The sequence below is a fragment of the Rhinoderma darwinii genome, chromosome 6 (assembly GCF_050947455.1).
Source record: "Rhinoderma darwinii isolate aRhiDar2 chromosome 6, aRhiDar2.hap1, whole genome shotgun sequence".
In the NCBI taxonomy this organism is placed as follows: domain Eukaryota; kingdom Metazoa; phylum Chordata; class Amphibia; order Anura; family Rhinodermatidae; genus Rhinoderma; species Rhinoderma darwinii.
This window is the reverse complement of record NC_134692.1, coordinates 11,956,285-11,975,122: the sequence shown is the minus strand read 5'-3', so window position 1 is coordinate 11,975,122 and position 18,838 is coordinate 11,956,285. Positions and strand designations below refer to the sequence as shown.

At 37.7% G+C, this 18,838-nt stretch overlaps 1 protein-coding gene across 1 annotated transcript in view; it reads left to right on the top strand.

The window, feature by feature from the left end:
• Positions 1-1,291: 1,291 nt before the first annotated feature.
• The window catches only part of ASIC4 (acid sensing ion channel subunit family member 4), a 240,528-nt gene continuing 222,981 nt past the window's right edge, over positions 1,292-18,838 (top strand). The window contains exon 1 of the mRNA XM_075829129.1: positions 1,292-2,501. Coding sequence (XP_075685244.1) covers positions 1,926-2,501 — 576 coding nt within the window. The 5' untranslated portion in view covers positions 1,292-1,925. The remainder of the gene's footprint in view (positions 2,502-18,838) is intronic.

Sequence of the window (18,838 nt, the reverse complement as noted above, 5' to 3'; positions counted from 1 at the left end):
AACCTTGTTTTGACAGACCCCTCCATAAAGTGATACAGTTGCATTCATTTTTTGCAGAATTCTTTTTTTTTTCAAAGGTATAAATCTAAAAAATGGACACAAACGTGGTGTGAACCTATCCCAATAATAATAGATAATAATAGATAATAATAATAATATAAAATAATAATGATAAAATAATAATAATAATAATAATAATAGATAATAATAGATAATAATAATAATAATAATAATAATAATAATAATAATAATAATATAAAATAATAATAATAATAATAATAGATAATAATAGATAATAATAATAATAATAATAATAATAATAATATAAAATAATAATAATAATAATAATAGATAATAAAATAATAATAATATAAAATAATAATGATAAAATAATAATAATAATAAATAATATTTAGTGCACACACTAATTAAATGAGCTTTACACACCAATGGTAATAAATAATATTAGTTATTACTACTATTATATTTTTTTTATTATATAAAGTTCACATTCAGCACAAATAAAATATTCTAGCTGCACATTGTTATGAAATGTGCAGATAATGATAATATAGTAGTAGGAGTAATCATAATAAGTAGAATAAAGTATAAACTATTGTTATTTATTATTTACTACTACAATCCCTATTGTTGCTTATAATGACAATGATGATAAAATAATAAAATCTTATTTTTATTATTATTTTAAAAGGGCTATGCGCAATTTTTATGACAATATTATGCTTATTTTTTTTATTACCACTACAATCTATATTGCTCTTTATAATTAAAAATTGATATATATATTTTTTATAATTTTTTTATTAATTTATAGGGATATCCACATTAGTATGGTGATGCCATAATTATTATTTTTATCACCACTACAATCCCTAGTGCCGATAATAATAATAATAAAATCTTAATTTTTATTCATTTAAAAGGATATCCACATTAGTATGGTGATGCTATTATTTTTTTCATATTATTATTATTTTTATTTTTTATATTATTTTTTTATATTATTATTTTTATTTTTTATATTATTTTTTTATATTATTATTATTTTTATAATATTATTTTTATATTATTATTATTTTTTATATCATGACTATTCTTCATCATTTTTACCCCTACAATCCCTATCGCTGTTTAGAATAATGTCAGGACGGCTCTGAAGCTCCCAGTCAGTAGTTCAGAGCAGACAGACCAGTAGAATTTTGGCTCGGCCCTTGCAGCCACCAGTGAGAGCTGAGAATCACCAATACTGTTATTCAAACAAGTGTGGCAATCAGACTGGAGCACATAGTGTGCCGCCGCCTCACTCCGCCTGCCTGCAACTCACTGCCCAGTGCTGCTTAAGGCATTTCATTCAGATTTATATTGCTCTATCACACACACATATTCATACCCCCCTCCCCTCCCCTCCCCTCCTCCTCCTCTCTTGTGATATGGGGATCCCATTCCATCTCTCAGACAGGGGATTGTCTTAGCACTTGTTTAAATGCTTGCTGCCGATGCTGGGAGAGAAAGCAGGAAAGACGACAAGATTTTTATCCCTCTCGCAGCTGTGCTCGCCGAGATAAGCAAAGTCACTGGGAGAGAAACCTAAAGCGGAGAAGGACCGTGCAGAATTGAACAGCTCTTAGGAGCGGAAAAGCCTCCTGCTCCTGTTTGCCCGGCTTTCCTCTAATCGGTCTTTTTCTTATTGCTTGGATTCTGAAGATTCCGGCTTTAAGTCTTCAAGAAAGAAGAGACCGGAGAAAAGAAAAGAACATAAGGATTCTTTTTCTTCTGCCTTTTCCCATCCTACAAAAGTGCTTTGGAATTGGAGTGATCCGGGACGTATCGAGGGGAACGGGGCGAAGGGGTTACTCCTTGTTTTGAAGCCCCCTAAGCCCTGTTTCTCGAAAACTTGATTGCCAATGCCCATCGAGATAGTCTGCAAGATCAAGTTTGCAGACGAGGATGAGAGCCAGAAGGAAAAAGAGGAAGGAGAAAGGGAAAGCTTGATCGGAGATGAGGTTCCAACCACTACCCGGGACTTTGCCGGTTTTGCCAGCACCAGTACTCTTCATGGACTGCGGCACATCTTCCGGACGGGTAGACTGGGCATCAAACAAAGCCTTTGGGCATTGGCAGTTTGTGCATCCTTGTTTTTTTTTCTCTACCAAGCAGCAAAGTGTGCCTTGTATTACCTCGAACACCCCCATGTCACCACATTAGACGAGGAAGTCATGGGTGAGATGATCTTCCCAGCCGTCACGATCTGTAACATCAACCGATTCAGGCACTCCGCTCTCTCCGATGCCGACATTTACCACTTGGCCAACCTGACCGGACTCCCTCCGAAAGATCGGGATGGCCACAGAGAATCGGATTTAGTGTACCCGGCCGCTAACATGCTGGAAATAGTAAACCGGACTGGGCACCAGTTGACGGAGATGTTAAAGAGCTGCAACTTCAGTGGGAATAACTGCACTGCACAAAACTTCTCGGTGGTGAGTCCCTAGTTTTATGCCAATCTCTAGATCTCTTGGCACAGCTTGGTAATGTGTCCTATTTATCATTTTTTAGCCCCAGAATTAGCACCAAATTAACCAATTGCTTAACAAGACACCCTACAAACGAGATAATAAGGAAGCACCGATCAATAGGAAGTCAATCATTGATTCCCCGAAAAGATATGTTCATACTTGAAGTCTAAGAAACTCCTTGTGCTAAAAAGTTAAAAACCTGACATATGTATAGACTGAACTTAACCCGTAGACGCAACAAAAAAAATGAACAAAAATTTGTGTAACACGTCCGAAATTTGTATGTCTATGATCCAAAAAGATTTATTGGACTCTTGGTTGCGATTCGTTACGTTCATTATCTAACTATTACCCATTTGGGGCAACCAGAAATATAAAGCTGGCTTGTTTTGTATTCCGGCAAAACAAAAAAAATGGGAAACAATTGTCTCACCCGCGGCCAAATTTTTGTGTCTATAGGCAGATTACCAGACTGTGCCCAAATATTTAACCCTCCTATCGCACAGCGCTGTGCTGTAACTGCAGATATCTATTGAGCACCTTTGCAGCAAGGCTGATCACAGCTAGACAAGAGGAGTGAGATCAGGTCATACATGGATGTAGCAGAGCCAAATTTGGCATTTTAACTCTTTGGTGCTGCATTAGGACAATGCAGTGGGTTTACCTATAGTCCTAACCATAGTGATATCAGATTGTACTGTGCCTGTTGACAAACTCAGCAAAGCTACTGACAAAGCCAGCTCTGCTACATCTCTATACCTTGCCTAAGTAGCTTGTATCCCATAGGTTTATTCATTTTATCTATGATACATTGTTAAAGACGCCACCATTAGAATTTTACAACGATTCTATTAGACATAGTGTAGTTCCTCGGGGATCAGCTTCCCATTACTTAAGCTGCACTTGTATACAGGACGGTCAGACTAAACTATGAGAATCGTTTCATCGCTCCTGTTGGTACACGAGGGGTTAATTTGTCTTCGCCATTATTAAATTAGCGGATGAGAAATGCAGGAGGCTCAGTAGTGGATCTTTCTATGTGGAGACGGAAAGAAGCTAAACATTCAAAATGTCATCGGCTCAATTTTGGCCGAGATGAATGAGGGGACAAGTGTTTTGTTATGACGGGAAGGAGTCGCGACGAACGCGGATACAAAAACTGTGACATTGTGTCGATTGTAGAAACGGACATAATTAAATTTCACGCCATTTACCACTCTCGTATGTAATCGCTGCTGCGTAAATATTACACGTCTGCAGAATGTTGCATTTATGATGGCTGCAAAGAGATGTCACTTTCCTGCTTTATAGATTAGTATCTGGAGGGGATTCTGGAACACCCTGATGGGAAATGAGGGTCATTTGGCCCCAAATTGAATTTCTTTTTCATTTTCTGTTATAGCCGGAGTCCCCGGTTATGTGTTTTTCAGGTCATTAGCCAGACCGCTTTATCACGATTGATCCAACAGACAATATTGACACAAGGGAATGAGAAAAACAATGACTCGAAATTTGCTAAATGCCCCATGTTTCCGCACTGTACTTACTAAGCTGCACTGTTACTATCCAAGTATTATACAATTCTTACCCTCGTACAGTCCTCATGGTAAGAAGCATTTTAATGGTAAAAAAATGGGTGTGTTATAAAACTGTCCACTGGGGGTGATGTAGAGTACAGGAAATTAAAGTCTCACTGTTTCCTCTAGTGGCAGTATGGAGTAGTGCAAGTGTTGAGGGGCTTATTTATAAAAAAAATTGCGTAAATGATAGTGTGGGTAAAGCCAATGCAACCAAATAGATTCCAGCAGGGTAAAAATTAAAGATATTCACGGTTTTTAATACCTTCTGTGCTGGAGTATAAAAATAAACAGGCCCCTGGTTGGATTTTGGGTAGAAATAATGTCAGAAAACTAAAATGTGTATTTAGCTTGAATTTTATTGTGTGCCACCCAAGACAGTAAAGAACTATAAATGCCAAGCTTTTTTTCTCTGTACAGAGGTCTTATTTCAGTTCAGTGATATACTATGACAATATACTAGAACGATATAATATAATGATTTATAGCATAAGATCACTGACGTCTTTGGAGAATTTTCTAGATTGACCTTTGTAAATTATTAAAATCAAAATTTAGTAGGGCATCAATATTTTTAGAATTTATATCCATATCCATCAGTATTGTGCATGGGGAACTATAATAGACCATTGGGCTTGTTAATGGACACAACTGGGTAACATATGTTCTGATTGTAACAATTTAGATGGAATAGTGCTTATTTGTTCAGGCCTGTAATGCCTATAAGGCAGGGCCTATTTTATACAAAAAAAATGAGGCCTGGGGCTACAAGTAAAGCAGGGCCCCCTGCGCGCCATTTTTAGACAGCGGTTTATACCTGAATACTGCCACGCAATGTCAAATAATACTATGCAATGCCCAAATAATACCGCCATGCAATGCTAAATAATTCCCCTATTATCCAAATAATACCACCATATAGTTCTTATATAGCACTTCCATATCATTTCCACACAATACTGCCATAAAATGTCTAAATTGTGAAATGGTTGATGGTAACGTTTCTGGTGGTCCGGAGCAGTCGAAGTGTAAATGCTCCACCCTCAGATTATTTCTGAGTGTCCGGGACTTCAGGGTGCCCCAAGGAAACAGGGGCCCTAGGCAATGGCCCAATATGCCACCCACTTTAACCAGCCCTTCTATATGGGACTACTGATTTGTGTCCATTTATGGGTGGGCACTGATTGTAAAATGAAGACTAGACCTATGAGAATGAATTTTGTTGATACCCAGACCTAGATCAGGTGTTTTCTGGACTTCTCCTTCGTCACTTTCCATAACTTGCAAACACCTCCATGAAATGATCGGCTGAATGCATACTCCACCCAAAAAGACACTGACCAGACATCTCTGGTCAAAAATCAAACTTCAGCTGCAATGAGAATTATTCTTGCTCTATCATGATATTATCTTTAGATCTGTCACAAAGTCACCCGGGCTCCATTTAAAAACACATAGCCCCTGCCCTGTCTCCTCCCACCTCTTCATCTCTGCGTGGTTCATCTTGTTTAGAATTTCAAGATGTGCCGGATCTCTGGCAGTCAAAAGGTAGAAAAATCAGGTCAATACATTGTGGGGGAATTAAAACATTCTAAACCAGATTTTTGCAGTGAAAAAGTGACCATTTGCTCAAAAACTTGTTTCTGTGAATCTTACATTTTTTTGCTGCCTGCGGCACGTTTCAGAAGAGTGGGTGGGGCTTAGAAGGAGGGGAGGGACCACCTGCGGCCCAAAAAATGTACTATTAATATTACCAAAAATTTGCGTCAATTATAGCACAAATCTACGTTAGCTTGTAGCTGGCACGGATTAGACTTTCTGATGGATGGATGGATGGCCAGAAATGTGACCCATTTATTAAGATGGGTGCACCACTTGATAAATTAGGCACATTTACTCAAGCGCTCTTTATATTAAGACTGGTGTATAAAAAAGGTAGCCTTAATAATCCCCCCCATGTGCTTTAATATCTCCAAGTCTTATAGTAATAAATAGAGTTACGCCTAAATATTTAGAATTTTACCCAAATTCTTGCGTCACTTATTCTATTGTATACTCTCCCAGGATAAGTGTAGAGCCTCATTACCTTACAAAAGCGAAAGCGACACACACATACTAAGTGTCCCGGGGTCGAGAATCACATAATAGCTAAAAATCTTCTAGGAACATCTTTGACCATAATGGGTGTGTCCCCTCTTAAATTGCCTGGACCGTGCCATGTTTCCCAGTCCGTGTGAATAGTTTGCAGTCACTACATCTCACATAAAATGTGTAGTTCTTGTAATGTTATTTATGGTGTGTTATAAACCAGAGGGCGAAGTAATATAGAAAAGGTCCACGTCAGGAGGAGAACATTTCCAGCTCATAGCTTATGTTAAAAGAATAACCTGGAAGTGCTGACGCATTTCAGACTTGAGACTAAGCTACTGCATAGAGGTGTTTTATATTCTTTTGAAAGGAAACCAATAACGTTTCTGGGGAGTTTTACATTTTAAAGAGGTTTCCATCGTGGACAACCCCTACTTACTAGAAGCACCCCTTGACAATAAGCTGATCACAAAGTGTCCCCCTGCTGGGACCCCCAGCGATCAGCTCTAATCTGTAGGAAGACCTGGCAGTAAGTGTACAATTACCCTGCAGTGCCACCACAGGAGAAATGAAGTATTACACAGTGCCCATTTATATCAATATGTTGTCTGTGTAATACAGGACAGGTCCTCCAGAGAGAGAGATGCTCTATGTAACCGCTCTCCACTCTGACCAAGGGCTGAGGATCCTGAATAGAGGACCCCCCGATATTATTTTAGAATTCCTTAATAGGGTGTATGAAAATTTTTCAAACTTGACAACAATTCAGTTTTTTATGGCATTTAACAATGTTAGTATTCTTCCATAGAAGTGTGATTATGTTTTCCTCAAATTTAGGTGACACATCCATCTCCACACATCACTTACCAAATCTAAACCCCATTGCTTTGAAACAATAGAAAAAAATAAATCAAGAGATTATGGGACAAAAAGTCACAAAAATGATGAATGGACATAGTTGTGAATTTGGGACACATTCTGCCTTTTAGAAAACCCTTCTGAACTACATGATATGTCTGACTTGTCATTTTTGGAGTAAAGTATGTTACAAGCGCTTTATAAATTTGGCGCATTCTTATGATGTGGCCACTTAAAGTATGCTGATTATACCTCTAAACATTGCTCTCGCCAACACCCCCTTCCGTTACCCACTTTTCTTTATTCCTCCCCTTCTTTTTCTTTGGTTATTCACATTCTTCTTCTCTATTCTTAGTTTCATTGTTCATGGTCCCTAATGCCCCTTCCATTGGCTGTAGTAAGACATACCATCAGCTAGCGTTCCTATTGGTTGGCCCCATTGGATGGAGTGGTGTCTTTGAGCTCCATTTTGAACGGTTTGATAATTTTTATTTATATTTTATCTAGATATGATTTTTGCTGGGCTGGTTATGGGGAAATATTGATATACTATTGTAATGTTTATGTTTGGGGTGTTTGCTTGTTATTTTTATGACATACATTTATAAATATTACCTTCTATGTATTAAAAATGGCAGCACAGACACCGGTGTAACAATATAGACAGTGGTGTAACAATATAGACAGTGGTGTAACAATGTAGACAGTGGTGTAACAATATAGACAGTGGTGTAACATTGTAGACAGTGGTGTATCAATATAGACAGTGGTGTAACAATATAGACAGTGGTGTAACAATGTAGACAGTGGTGTAACAATGTAGACAGTGGTGTAACAATGTAGACAGTGGTGTAACAATGTAGACAGTGGTGTAACAATATAGACAGTGGTGTAACAATATAGACAGTGGTGTAACAATATAGACAGTGTTGTAACAATATAGACAGGGGTGTAACAATGTAGAAAGTGGTGTAACATTAAAGACAGTGATGTAACAATGTAGACAGTGGTGCAACATTATAGACAGTGGTGTAACAATACAGACAGTGGTGTAACAATACAGACAGTGGTGTAACAATGTAGACAGTGGTGTAACAATGTAGACAGTGGTGTAACAATATAGACAGTGTTGTAACAATATAGACAGTGGTGTAACAATATAGACAGTGTTGTAACAATATAGACAGTGGTGTAACAATATAGAGAGTGGTGCAACATTATAGAGAGTGGTGCAACATTATAGACAGTGGTGCAACATTATAGACAGTGGTGCAACAATACAGACAGTGGTGTAACAATACAGACAGTGGTGTAACAATACAGACAGTGGTGTAACAATATGGACAGTGGTGTAACAAAGTAGACAGTGGTGTAACAAAGTAGACAGTGGTGTAACAAAGAAGGCAGTGGTGTAACAATATAGACAGTGGTGTATCAATTTAGACAGTGGTGTAACAATGTAGACAGTGGTGTAACAATATAGACAGTGGTGTAACAATATAGACAGTGGTGTAACAATGTAGACAGTAGTGTAACAATGTAGACAGTGGTGTAACAATGTAGACAGTGGTGTAACAATGTAGACAGTGGTGTAACAATGTAGACAGTGGTGTAACAATGTAGACAGTGGTGTAACAATGTAGACAGTGGTGTAACAATGTAGACATGGTGTAACAATGTAGACAGCGGTGTAACAATATAGACAGTGGTGTAACAATATAGACAGTGGTGTAACAATGTAGACAGTGGTGTAACAATGTAGACAGTGGTGTAACAATTTAGACGGTGGTGTAACAATATAGACAGTGCTGTACCTGAGCTTGTATTAGTCGTGCATCAGATTAGACTTTGCATTACCGTGCAACTGCTCGTTGAGGTGAAGGTAATCTAAGTGTTAATGTCAATTATTAAGAATGTTTTTGCTTGGACATATGGGTTTTCTGCAGCTCAATCAATACATATGCATTCAGTTTGCACAATGTACCATATTCATCTCTATAGTTTACAGACAGCTTTTTAGAAGGTCCTAGGGGGAGGGGGTGAATACTTTTTTTAGGCACTATACCCTGCATGCAAAGCTAAAAAGAGTTCCTAGAAAGCAGTATGTCCTGAGCATTCCCTGAGCAGATATGCAGCAATTGTGTGTAAGTAATTGGCTGGCACGTGAAAAATAAAACAAAAATAAAATAACCTTTTTAAATGTTTTCCATTCTGAATGTTGCTCCCATCAGGCATTAGATTTCCCTTTTTTCATAAAAAAAAAAAAGCTTTCTGTGCTCCTTATCGCCCCCTGCTGAGTAATATACAGTGTATAAGATGATAGTAGAATTGGGGAATTAACAATTTCTTAAACAAAAATGTGTCTGCCACCTATGAAAAATGTAGTTAAATACCTTAACTAAACCAGCACATACTGCTGTAATACAAATTCTTATGGAGAAGAAAGAAATTGCTATAAGAATATAACTACTATAATACTGTTCCTATGTACAAGAATATAAATACTATAAAACTGCCCCTATATACAAGAATATAACTACTATAATACTGCCCCTATATACAAGAATATAACTACTATAATACTGACTCCTATATACAAGAATATAACTACTATAATACTGCTCCTATATACAAGAATATAACCACTATAATACTGCCTCCTATATACAAGAATATAACTACTATAATACTGCTCCTATATACAAGAATATAACTACTATAATACTGCTCCTATATACAAGAATATATCTACTATAATACTGCCCCCTATATACAAGAATATAACTACTATAATACTGCTCCTATATACAAGAATATAACTACTATAATACTGCCCCCTATATACAAGAATATAACTACTATAATACTGCCCCCTATATAAAAGAATATAACTACTATAATACTGCTCCTATATACAAGAATATATCTACTATAATACTGCCCCCTATATACAAGAATATAACTACTATAATACTGCTCCTATATACAAGAATATATCTACTATAATACTGCCCCCTATATACAAGAATAAAACTACTATAATACTGCCCCTATATACAAGAATATAACTACTATAATACTGCCCTCTATATACAAGAATATAACTACTATAATACTGCCCCCTATATACAAGAATATAACTACTGTAATACTGCCCCTATATACAAGAATATAACTACTATAATACTGCTCCTATATACAAGAATATAACTACTATAATACTGCCTCCTATATACAGGAATATAACTACTATAATACTGCCCCCTATATACAAGAATATAACTACTATAATACTGCCCCTATATACATGAATATAACTACTATAATACTGCCCCCTATATACAAGAATATAACTACTATAATACTGCCCCTATATACAAGAATATAACTACTATAATACTGCTCCTATATACAATATAACTACTATAATACTGCCTCTATATACAAGAATATAACTACTATAATACTGCTCCCTATATACAAGAATATAACTACTATAATACTGCCCCCTATATACAATAATATAACTTCTATAATACTGCCCCTATATAAAAGAATATAACTACTATAATACTGCTCCTATATACAAGAATATAACTACTATAATACTGCTCCTATATACAAGAATATAACTACTATAATACTGCCTCCTATATACAGGAATATAACTACTATAATACTGCTCCTATATACAAGAATATAACTACTATAATACTGCCCCCTATATACAGGAATATAACTACTATAATACTGCCCCTATATACAAGAATATAACTACTATAATACTGCCCCTATATACAAGAATATAACTACTATACTACTGCCTCCTATATACAGGAATATAACTACTATAATACTGCCCCTATATACAACAATATAACTACTGTAATACTGCCCCTATATACAAGAATATAACTACTATAATACTGCTCCTATATACAAGAATATAACTACTATAATACTGCCTCCTATATACAGGAATATAACTACTATAATACTGCCCCCTATATACAAGAATATAACTACTGTAATACTGCCCTATATACAAGAATATAACTACTATAATACTGCTCCTATATACAAGAATATAACTACTATAATACTGCCTCCTATATACAGGAATATAACTACTATAATACTGCTCCTATATACAAGAATATAACTACTATAATACTGCCCCCTATATACAGGAATATAACTACTATAATACTGCCCCTATATACAAGAATATAACTACTATAATACTGCCCCTATATACAGGAATATAACTACTATAATACTGCCCCCTATATACAGGAATATAACTACTATAATACTGCCCCCTATATACAAGAATATAACTACTATAATACTGCCCCTATATACAAGAATATAACTACTATAATACTGCTCCTATATACAAGAATATAACTACTATAATACTGCTCCTATATACAAGAATATAACTACTATAATACTGCCCCCTATATACAAGAATATAACTACTATAATACTGCCCCCTATATACAAGAATATAACTACTATAATACTGCCCCTATATACAAGAATATAACTACTATAATACTGCCCCCTATATACAAGAATATAACTACTATAATACTGCCTCCTATATACAAGAATATAACTACTATAATACTGCCTCCTATATACAAGAATATAACTACTATAATACTGCCCCCTATATACGAGAATATAACTACTATAATACTGCTCATATATACAAGAATATAACTACTATAATACTGCCCCTATATACAGGAATATAACTACTATAATACTGCCCCCTATATACAGGAATATAACTACTATAATACTGCCCCTATATACAAGAATATAACTACTATAATACTGCCCCCCTATATACAAGAATATAACTACTATAATACTGCCCCTATATACAAGAATATAACTACTATAATACTGCCCCTATATACAAGAATATAACTACTATAATACTGCCCCCTATATACAAGAATATAACTACTATAATACTGCCCCCTATATACAAGAATATAACTACTATAATACTGCCCCTATATACTAGAATATAACTACTATAATACTGCTCCTATATACAAGAATATAACTACTATAATACTGCCCCTATATACAAGAATATAACTACTATAATACTGCCCCTATATACAAGAATATAACTACTATAATACTGCCCCCTATATACAAGAATATAACTACTATAATACTGCCTCCTATATACAAGAATATAACTACTATAATACTGCCTCCTATATACAAGAATATAACTACTATAATACTGCCCCCTATATACGAGAATATAACTACTATAATACTGCTCATATATACAAGAATATAACTACTATAATACTGCCCCTATATACAGGAATATAACTACTATAATACTGCCCCTATATACAAGAATATAACTACTATAATACTGCCCCCTATATACAAGAATATAACTACTATAATACTGCCTCCTATATACAAGAATATAACTACTATAATACTGCCTCCTATATACAAGAATATAACTACTATAATACTGCCCCCTATATACGAGAATATAACTACTATAATACTGCCTCCTATATATAAGAATATAACTACTATAATACTGCTCATATATACAAGAATATAACTACTATAATACTGCCCCCTATATACAGGAATGTAACTACTATAATACTGCCCCCTATATACAGGAATATAACTACTATAATACTGCCCCTATATACAAGAATATAACTACTGCAATATTATCTTATGATCTTTAAATTTTACTAGATTTGTGCTTTAAAAGAAATTTGAAAATAATTATTTTTAAATATTAGCTGTAATTTGTTATAGCTAAATGATAAGTAGAATTTTTCAGGTTTTATAAAATCAGTGATAAATACTTTGCATCTGTTCAGGAAATAATTCATGACATCACTTTAATAATGTGCAAGGTTTAAATTAAAATGAATTCTTTAGATCAAGTCTTGGTGAGGGAGTGTGTGCATTAGACTTCTAGTCTGGGCTCTGCTTGTACTATTAGGGGGTGTCTGCACTGTTAGAGAGGGGGGGTGCCGTGCTGCCTTATGCTTGTCTTACACTCAGTTCTCTCATTCCGTCGCTCGGAGTAATGGTCTAGATTACAGCGGCAGATGGGTTGCTGATACAGTTGGCTTCAAATGCAGAGGAAATTATTTGCATTTGGTTCTATACATAGAAGTGTTTGTAACTTGCAGATTTCATCAGGATTGCAGTGCAGCTCGTTTGTGATTGGGACAGATATTGATTGCGCAGGATATCACGTAAACACATTTCAGAAGCACAAGGCGACTTAATTCCTTTTAAATGCGGATTTGCCCAAAGTGAAAGCATTAAAGTGTAGCTAAACGTTCGACAAACTTCTGACATGTCATAGTGACATGTCAGAAGCTTGGATTGGTGGGGGTCCGAGCACTGAGACCCCCACCAATCGCTAGAACGAAGCAGCTGAAGTGCTCGTGTGATCGCTCAGCCGCTCCGTGTCTGTTCAGCTTTTTCCGGAAATAAATATATTAGTGTATGAACTCAATACAAAGTCTACGCGCCCGTACTCCGCTACATCGGCTTTCCGGAAAAAGCCGAACAGAGACGAAGCAGCTGAGCGATCACACGAGCACTTCAGCTGCTTCGTTCTAGCGATTGGTGGGGGTCTCAGTGCTCGGGCCCCCACCAATCCAAACTTCTGATATGTCACTATGACATGTCAGAAGTTTGTCGAACGTTTAGCTACACGTTAAGTATTGTAACTCCAGACATTTCGAAATTGTTGATATGTGAAAAAGTTTAACAATTGTAACAGTTTATCTTTTAGGGTTTAAAAATAATAAAAACCTATTATAAGTAAAACCCTGTGTGCCCTAGAGAACGCTCAGTCTACATTATCCATCCGACGCGTCAGTTCTGACCATTCAGTCATTGTCTCACCATTTTCTTCACGAAAATAAATCTTATGCCAGAACTATGACATCACAGTGCGTATTATTCCTATACAGTGACATCACCGTATGCAATATCCTTGTACTCTGTGACATCACGTTGCACGTTATAGCTGTACTGTGACATCACTGTGAACATTATCCTTGAATTGTATGACATCAACGTGTGCATTATCCATGCACTGTGACATCACTGTGTGCCTTGTTCTTGCACTGTGTGACATCACTGTGTGCATTATCTTTGTACTGTGACATCATTGTGTGCATTATCTTTGTACTGTGACATCATTGTTTGCATTATCGCTGTACTGTGACATAAATATTACCATAGTCCTTCTGTGTGACCTCACTGTGTGCATTATCCCAGTACTGTGACATGACTCTGCATTATCCTTGCACTGTGTGACGTCACAGTGTGCATTATCCCTATACTGTGACACTACTTTGTGCATTATCAATATGTTTTAGGGAAAGTCACATCATATAGGTCAAATTAATTTACACAGGATTCTGGACCTAAAAATGAAAACATTCACTTTAAAATGGCAATAGATTTAAAGGGGTTTTCCAGCCACTAAATATTGATGGCCTATCCTCGGAACAGGCCATCAATAGCTGATGGATCGGGGTCCCGCTTTCGGGACCCCCAGCCGATCAACTGTTTTGAAGGGGCCGCAGCGCTCGTGCTCTCCCACTGAAGTGAATGGAGGATAGACTACAATACTTGTGAATCACCGCTAAATGAGTGTCGACTATCCACAGTGAGCAAAAAGACATGAAGGGGAAGCAGCCCTCGTACGAGCTCTGCGGCCCCTCCAAAAACAGTTGATTGGCGGGGGTCCCGAGAGCCGTGACCCCAACCCAGCAGCTATTGATGGCCTATCCTGAGGATAGGCTATCAATTATTAGTGGCTGGAAACCCCTTTAAAGACTTTCCCCTAAACCAACAAGTGCTTTGAATCTAGAATGAGTTCCTTGAAACCTCTGCTACCCCTTCATTGTGGCCCCCCAAGTCCAGCTCTCAGGGCCCCTATACTGGCAGAGTACACAAAAAGAAGCAATTTCCCTTTAAGTTAAAGTTTTCAAAAAATTAGTAGGACATAACATCTGGTTCTTTGCATAAATGCGATTGACCTCCTCCTATTATACACAGACCCCCTTTAATCCGTGCCTGCAGGCGTGAAAACCACCACAATTTACAGGATTCATTATCCCTACTTAATTTTTGCAGCTCCCCCCGCGCCTCTCAAAAGAAAGCAACAGAATATTCCAGAGATGCAAATCTGCCAAAAACAGGCAGCGATAAAAGCTGATGAGCGACAGGAGAGGGTTAAAAACCATTACAGTCAAGTCACATCTTACTGGTCCTCACTCCCCTGCGGCTGGGAACGGGTTAATGCAATGCCAGGCGTAATAATTCTAGGTATCAGCAGAATTTACTGACCCACAGAGGTCCTCCAGGGGGGATCCAGCAGAAAATCAGCCCCGGGGCATTAACTCCGCGGCTCCCCTCACATTACGCTCAGCCGGTGCTGGGAAAGAAGTGTAGATTTCAGCAGAGTCCGCTCCAGCGCTGCGCTCACTCTCCCAACGCACACCTGGGAATCGCGAGGGGGGAAGTTATTCCCCCTGCCTTTATTTCTTACGTTATTATTGTTTTCAACCACCTCATTTGCTTTGTGTTAAAGGGAAATTACAAAAAAAATTCATTAAAATAATTCTGGGTCAGAGCCCCCAAGGAACGAATTCTAATTTAAAAAAAAACAAAAAACATTTTCTGTATAATATATAATAAACAGTAAAAATTTCTTTAATCCGGCATCAATGGAAGGTGATAGGTGCTGGATTATTGGACGGTCATAGAAAAGTATATAATACTCACATATAAGGGTGGAGAGTATAGAAGAAAGCACAAAAACGAAATATTAACTCAAGATCTGCTGGGAGGAGATTCCGGATTCTCTACTTCTTGTTTTATGTGGCAGTTTAGTCCCGGATTATCAGACTTTTTGTATGTTGTTTTTTGTTCCGTCTTCTGGTTTTGTGAAATTTAGCATTTAATGGCAGTTTTGAGCTGGAAAGTGCTGGATTATGAAGTTTTGTAGAATATTGGATGCCAGATGAAAGGAATTTTGCTTGTATCTAGTAAAGAATAGGGATTGTCAAAATAGCCAAGCAACAAGAGATTTCAAAAACATCATAGAAAACAATCCAAACATTTCTAGATCCATTGGCTGCCTGGATCCTACATCCTGCCCAGCCTAAGTAAAGTATATACAGTAAAGTCCTGCTAGTCTGGCCCCATGAGAGTCTGGAAATTGTAACAATCCTGCAAAGGACAAAACAAAATAAAAAATAGTCCTGCCCTTCAGATCCTCGGAGGCGGGGTCATAGCATTCAGGAATTGAATACTGCTTAGTGGGGCGCATTCTGATGATATGGGAAAGTTTGTAGGCTGATAAGCATGTCCTCTTGTCAGCGCTGGTGAATGAGTCATCGTCACATTGTGATCCACTGGCCTTCAACATCCGCACTAGCACATTGGTGGCCCCACCCCCAGGGAGGTCATTGACTCATGATGTCGAGATAGATATATAGATAGATAGATAGATAGATAGATAGATAGATAGATAGATAGATAGATAGATAGATAGATAGATAGATAGATAGGTAGGTAGATAGATAGATAGATAGATAGATAGATAGATAGATAGATAGATAGATAGATAGATAGATAGATAGATAGATAGATGCAGCATGACATTATGAGTCCATGGCATTCCTGGGGGGCAGGGCCACCAATGGTGCCACCAATATATATACATATCTAACGATTTGGAATTTTCTAATAATCTGGCAAAGTAGATAATGCGAATTTTACTGTATTATTTTGGCCAAAACCAGAGTGGTCCTAAAAGGGTTAATAAAACCGGTCTGTAGTGCGTTCACCTCTGCAGCGATTACAGTTCAGAGACGATTAGTTTGTCAGCCACATAAATGCTCTTAATATTCTGACATCTCGCAGGTCCCTTCCTCGGTAACTTGGCATTTTCTCTCTGACATTTTCCTCTTTTTTTGTTGTTTAGAATATTAGAAGCGATCGGTAACTTTTTGCTAAAACTTCATTTGCCTAGAAAATCTGACAGGGAGGTAATGCTTTAAATATCCTGCTCCTCCCGCTATCAGCCTGTGACCTCCCATTCTCCTTCTAACATCATCACACAGCCACAGTCACATGCAGCCTCCTGCATGATACCACCTACTGAAATACTCTGTGCTGCTGGAGGACCCTGCTCTCTCTGTCTCTACTATCAGTCTGCCACCTGCCTCCATTCCACTTCTCTTAAGTAGTATCTCATGAAAAAACAAAAAACTACAGGACACTGCCTTCCACGAAATCAGCACACCCTATCCCTAAATACTCTGTGCTGCTGAGATTCCTCTTTCTCTCACTATGTGACTGACCTTTCACTTGTCTACATCCCCCTCCTCCCATCATGACACTGCCCCTGTCACATGCAGCCCTGTCCTCACTAATATCACGAGTGGACAGATAAGAACATAGAAGTGCTCTGTGCTGCTGTGACACCCTGCTCCTCAAAATCTGACCTCCCCTTTGTATCCATCCCCCTCCTCACATTATGACATTGGCCCTGTCCTCACTGACATCATCACATGACTGGATAGATCACTGCCTCCCACAAGATCAGTGCACTACTCTCCTAAAATACTCTGTGCTGCTGCAATTTTTTTTTTTGTATTTTTTTTTACGGGACATAAACAGGGCTATTTGGTAATTTGCCCCCTGCTGATTATTATACAGAAGGCATATATCTCTAGTTAATTCAGAATGACAAATAACGGTTTTCAGATTGGAGTACATTTTTTCCGTCTGCCTAATGGCCGGTGATCCATTCTGTCAATCACGTCCCTGCCGCAGTCCTCGTGTCTTCCAGAGGTTCCCCCGCTGTGCCAAGCACTGAACACAATCAGATATCTCCCCGGCCAGCCACTTACCTGGAGAGATCTGGTTGAACCCTTGGCAAGAGTGGCACGTTCTCAGCTTATCCCATCTCGCCTCTTCCCTCCCCCCAGCTGTGCGGACAGCGCAGGCCCCTCCGTATGTTCATCTGCATGGATGAGGCTTTATTACAGCGGCACGATAGCATCACCGTGCAGACAGCTGAGACTCACATCCATATCATTCCCCTGACATCATAATTCTAACCTTGTACGCCAGATAAATGGCGCAACTAAATCAGACAATGGAGTTCATTTATCAAGTCGGCCGGTCTTAATCTAAAAAACGCTGGAGTAAGTTGCGCCTAAATTATCACTAAGCCCCACTTACTTTTTGGTCAAGTGCCCTGAGGTACAAATGCTGCAAAAGTCGCACTTTTTGCAAAAATTGCGCAGTTTCTACAATAGAAAACTTTCGTAGAGCGATTGATAAATTCACACTACTATGGCATAAAAAAAAACGTGCACCGTATTTGTTGATAGGGCGTCAAAGTATTGCAACGCAAATAGAAAAAAAAATGGCGCCTGGTTAGATTATTGAACAGCTTCCTGCATGTGTTCAACTTTCAATCAAGTTATGTAATATTTGAAAAATGTGTTGCAGATGGCGCCATTTACGGCACTGCAATATAAAATAAGCGTCATACTCACCGCAATATTGATACGTGGCCCCCAATATATCAGCTGGGGAGTCGATACATCTACTGATCGCTCATATGACCCATTAATAAAGCGTAATCAATCCAGGGAAGCGGACGCCTCTGCTGTCATGGTGGTCACATAAGTTGTCCCCCGGCCTGCTCATAAC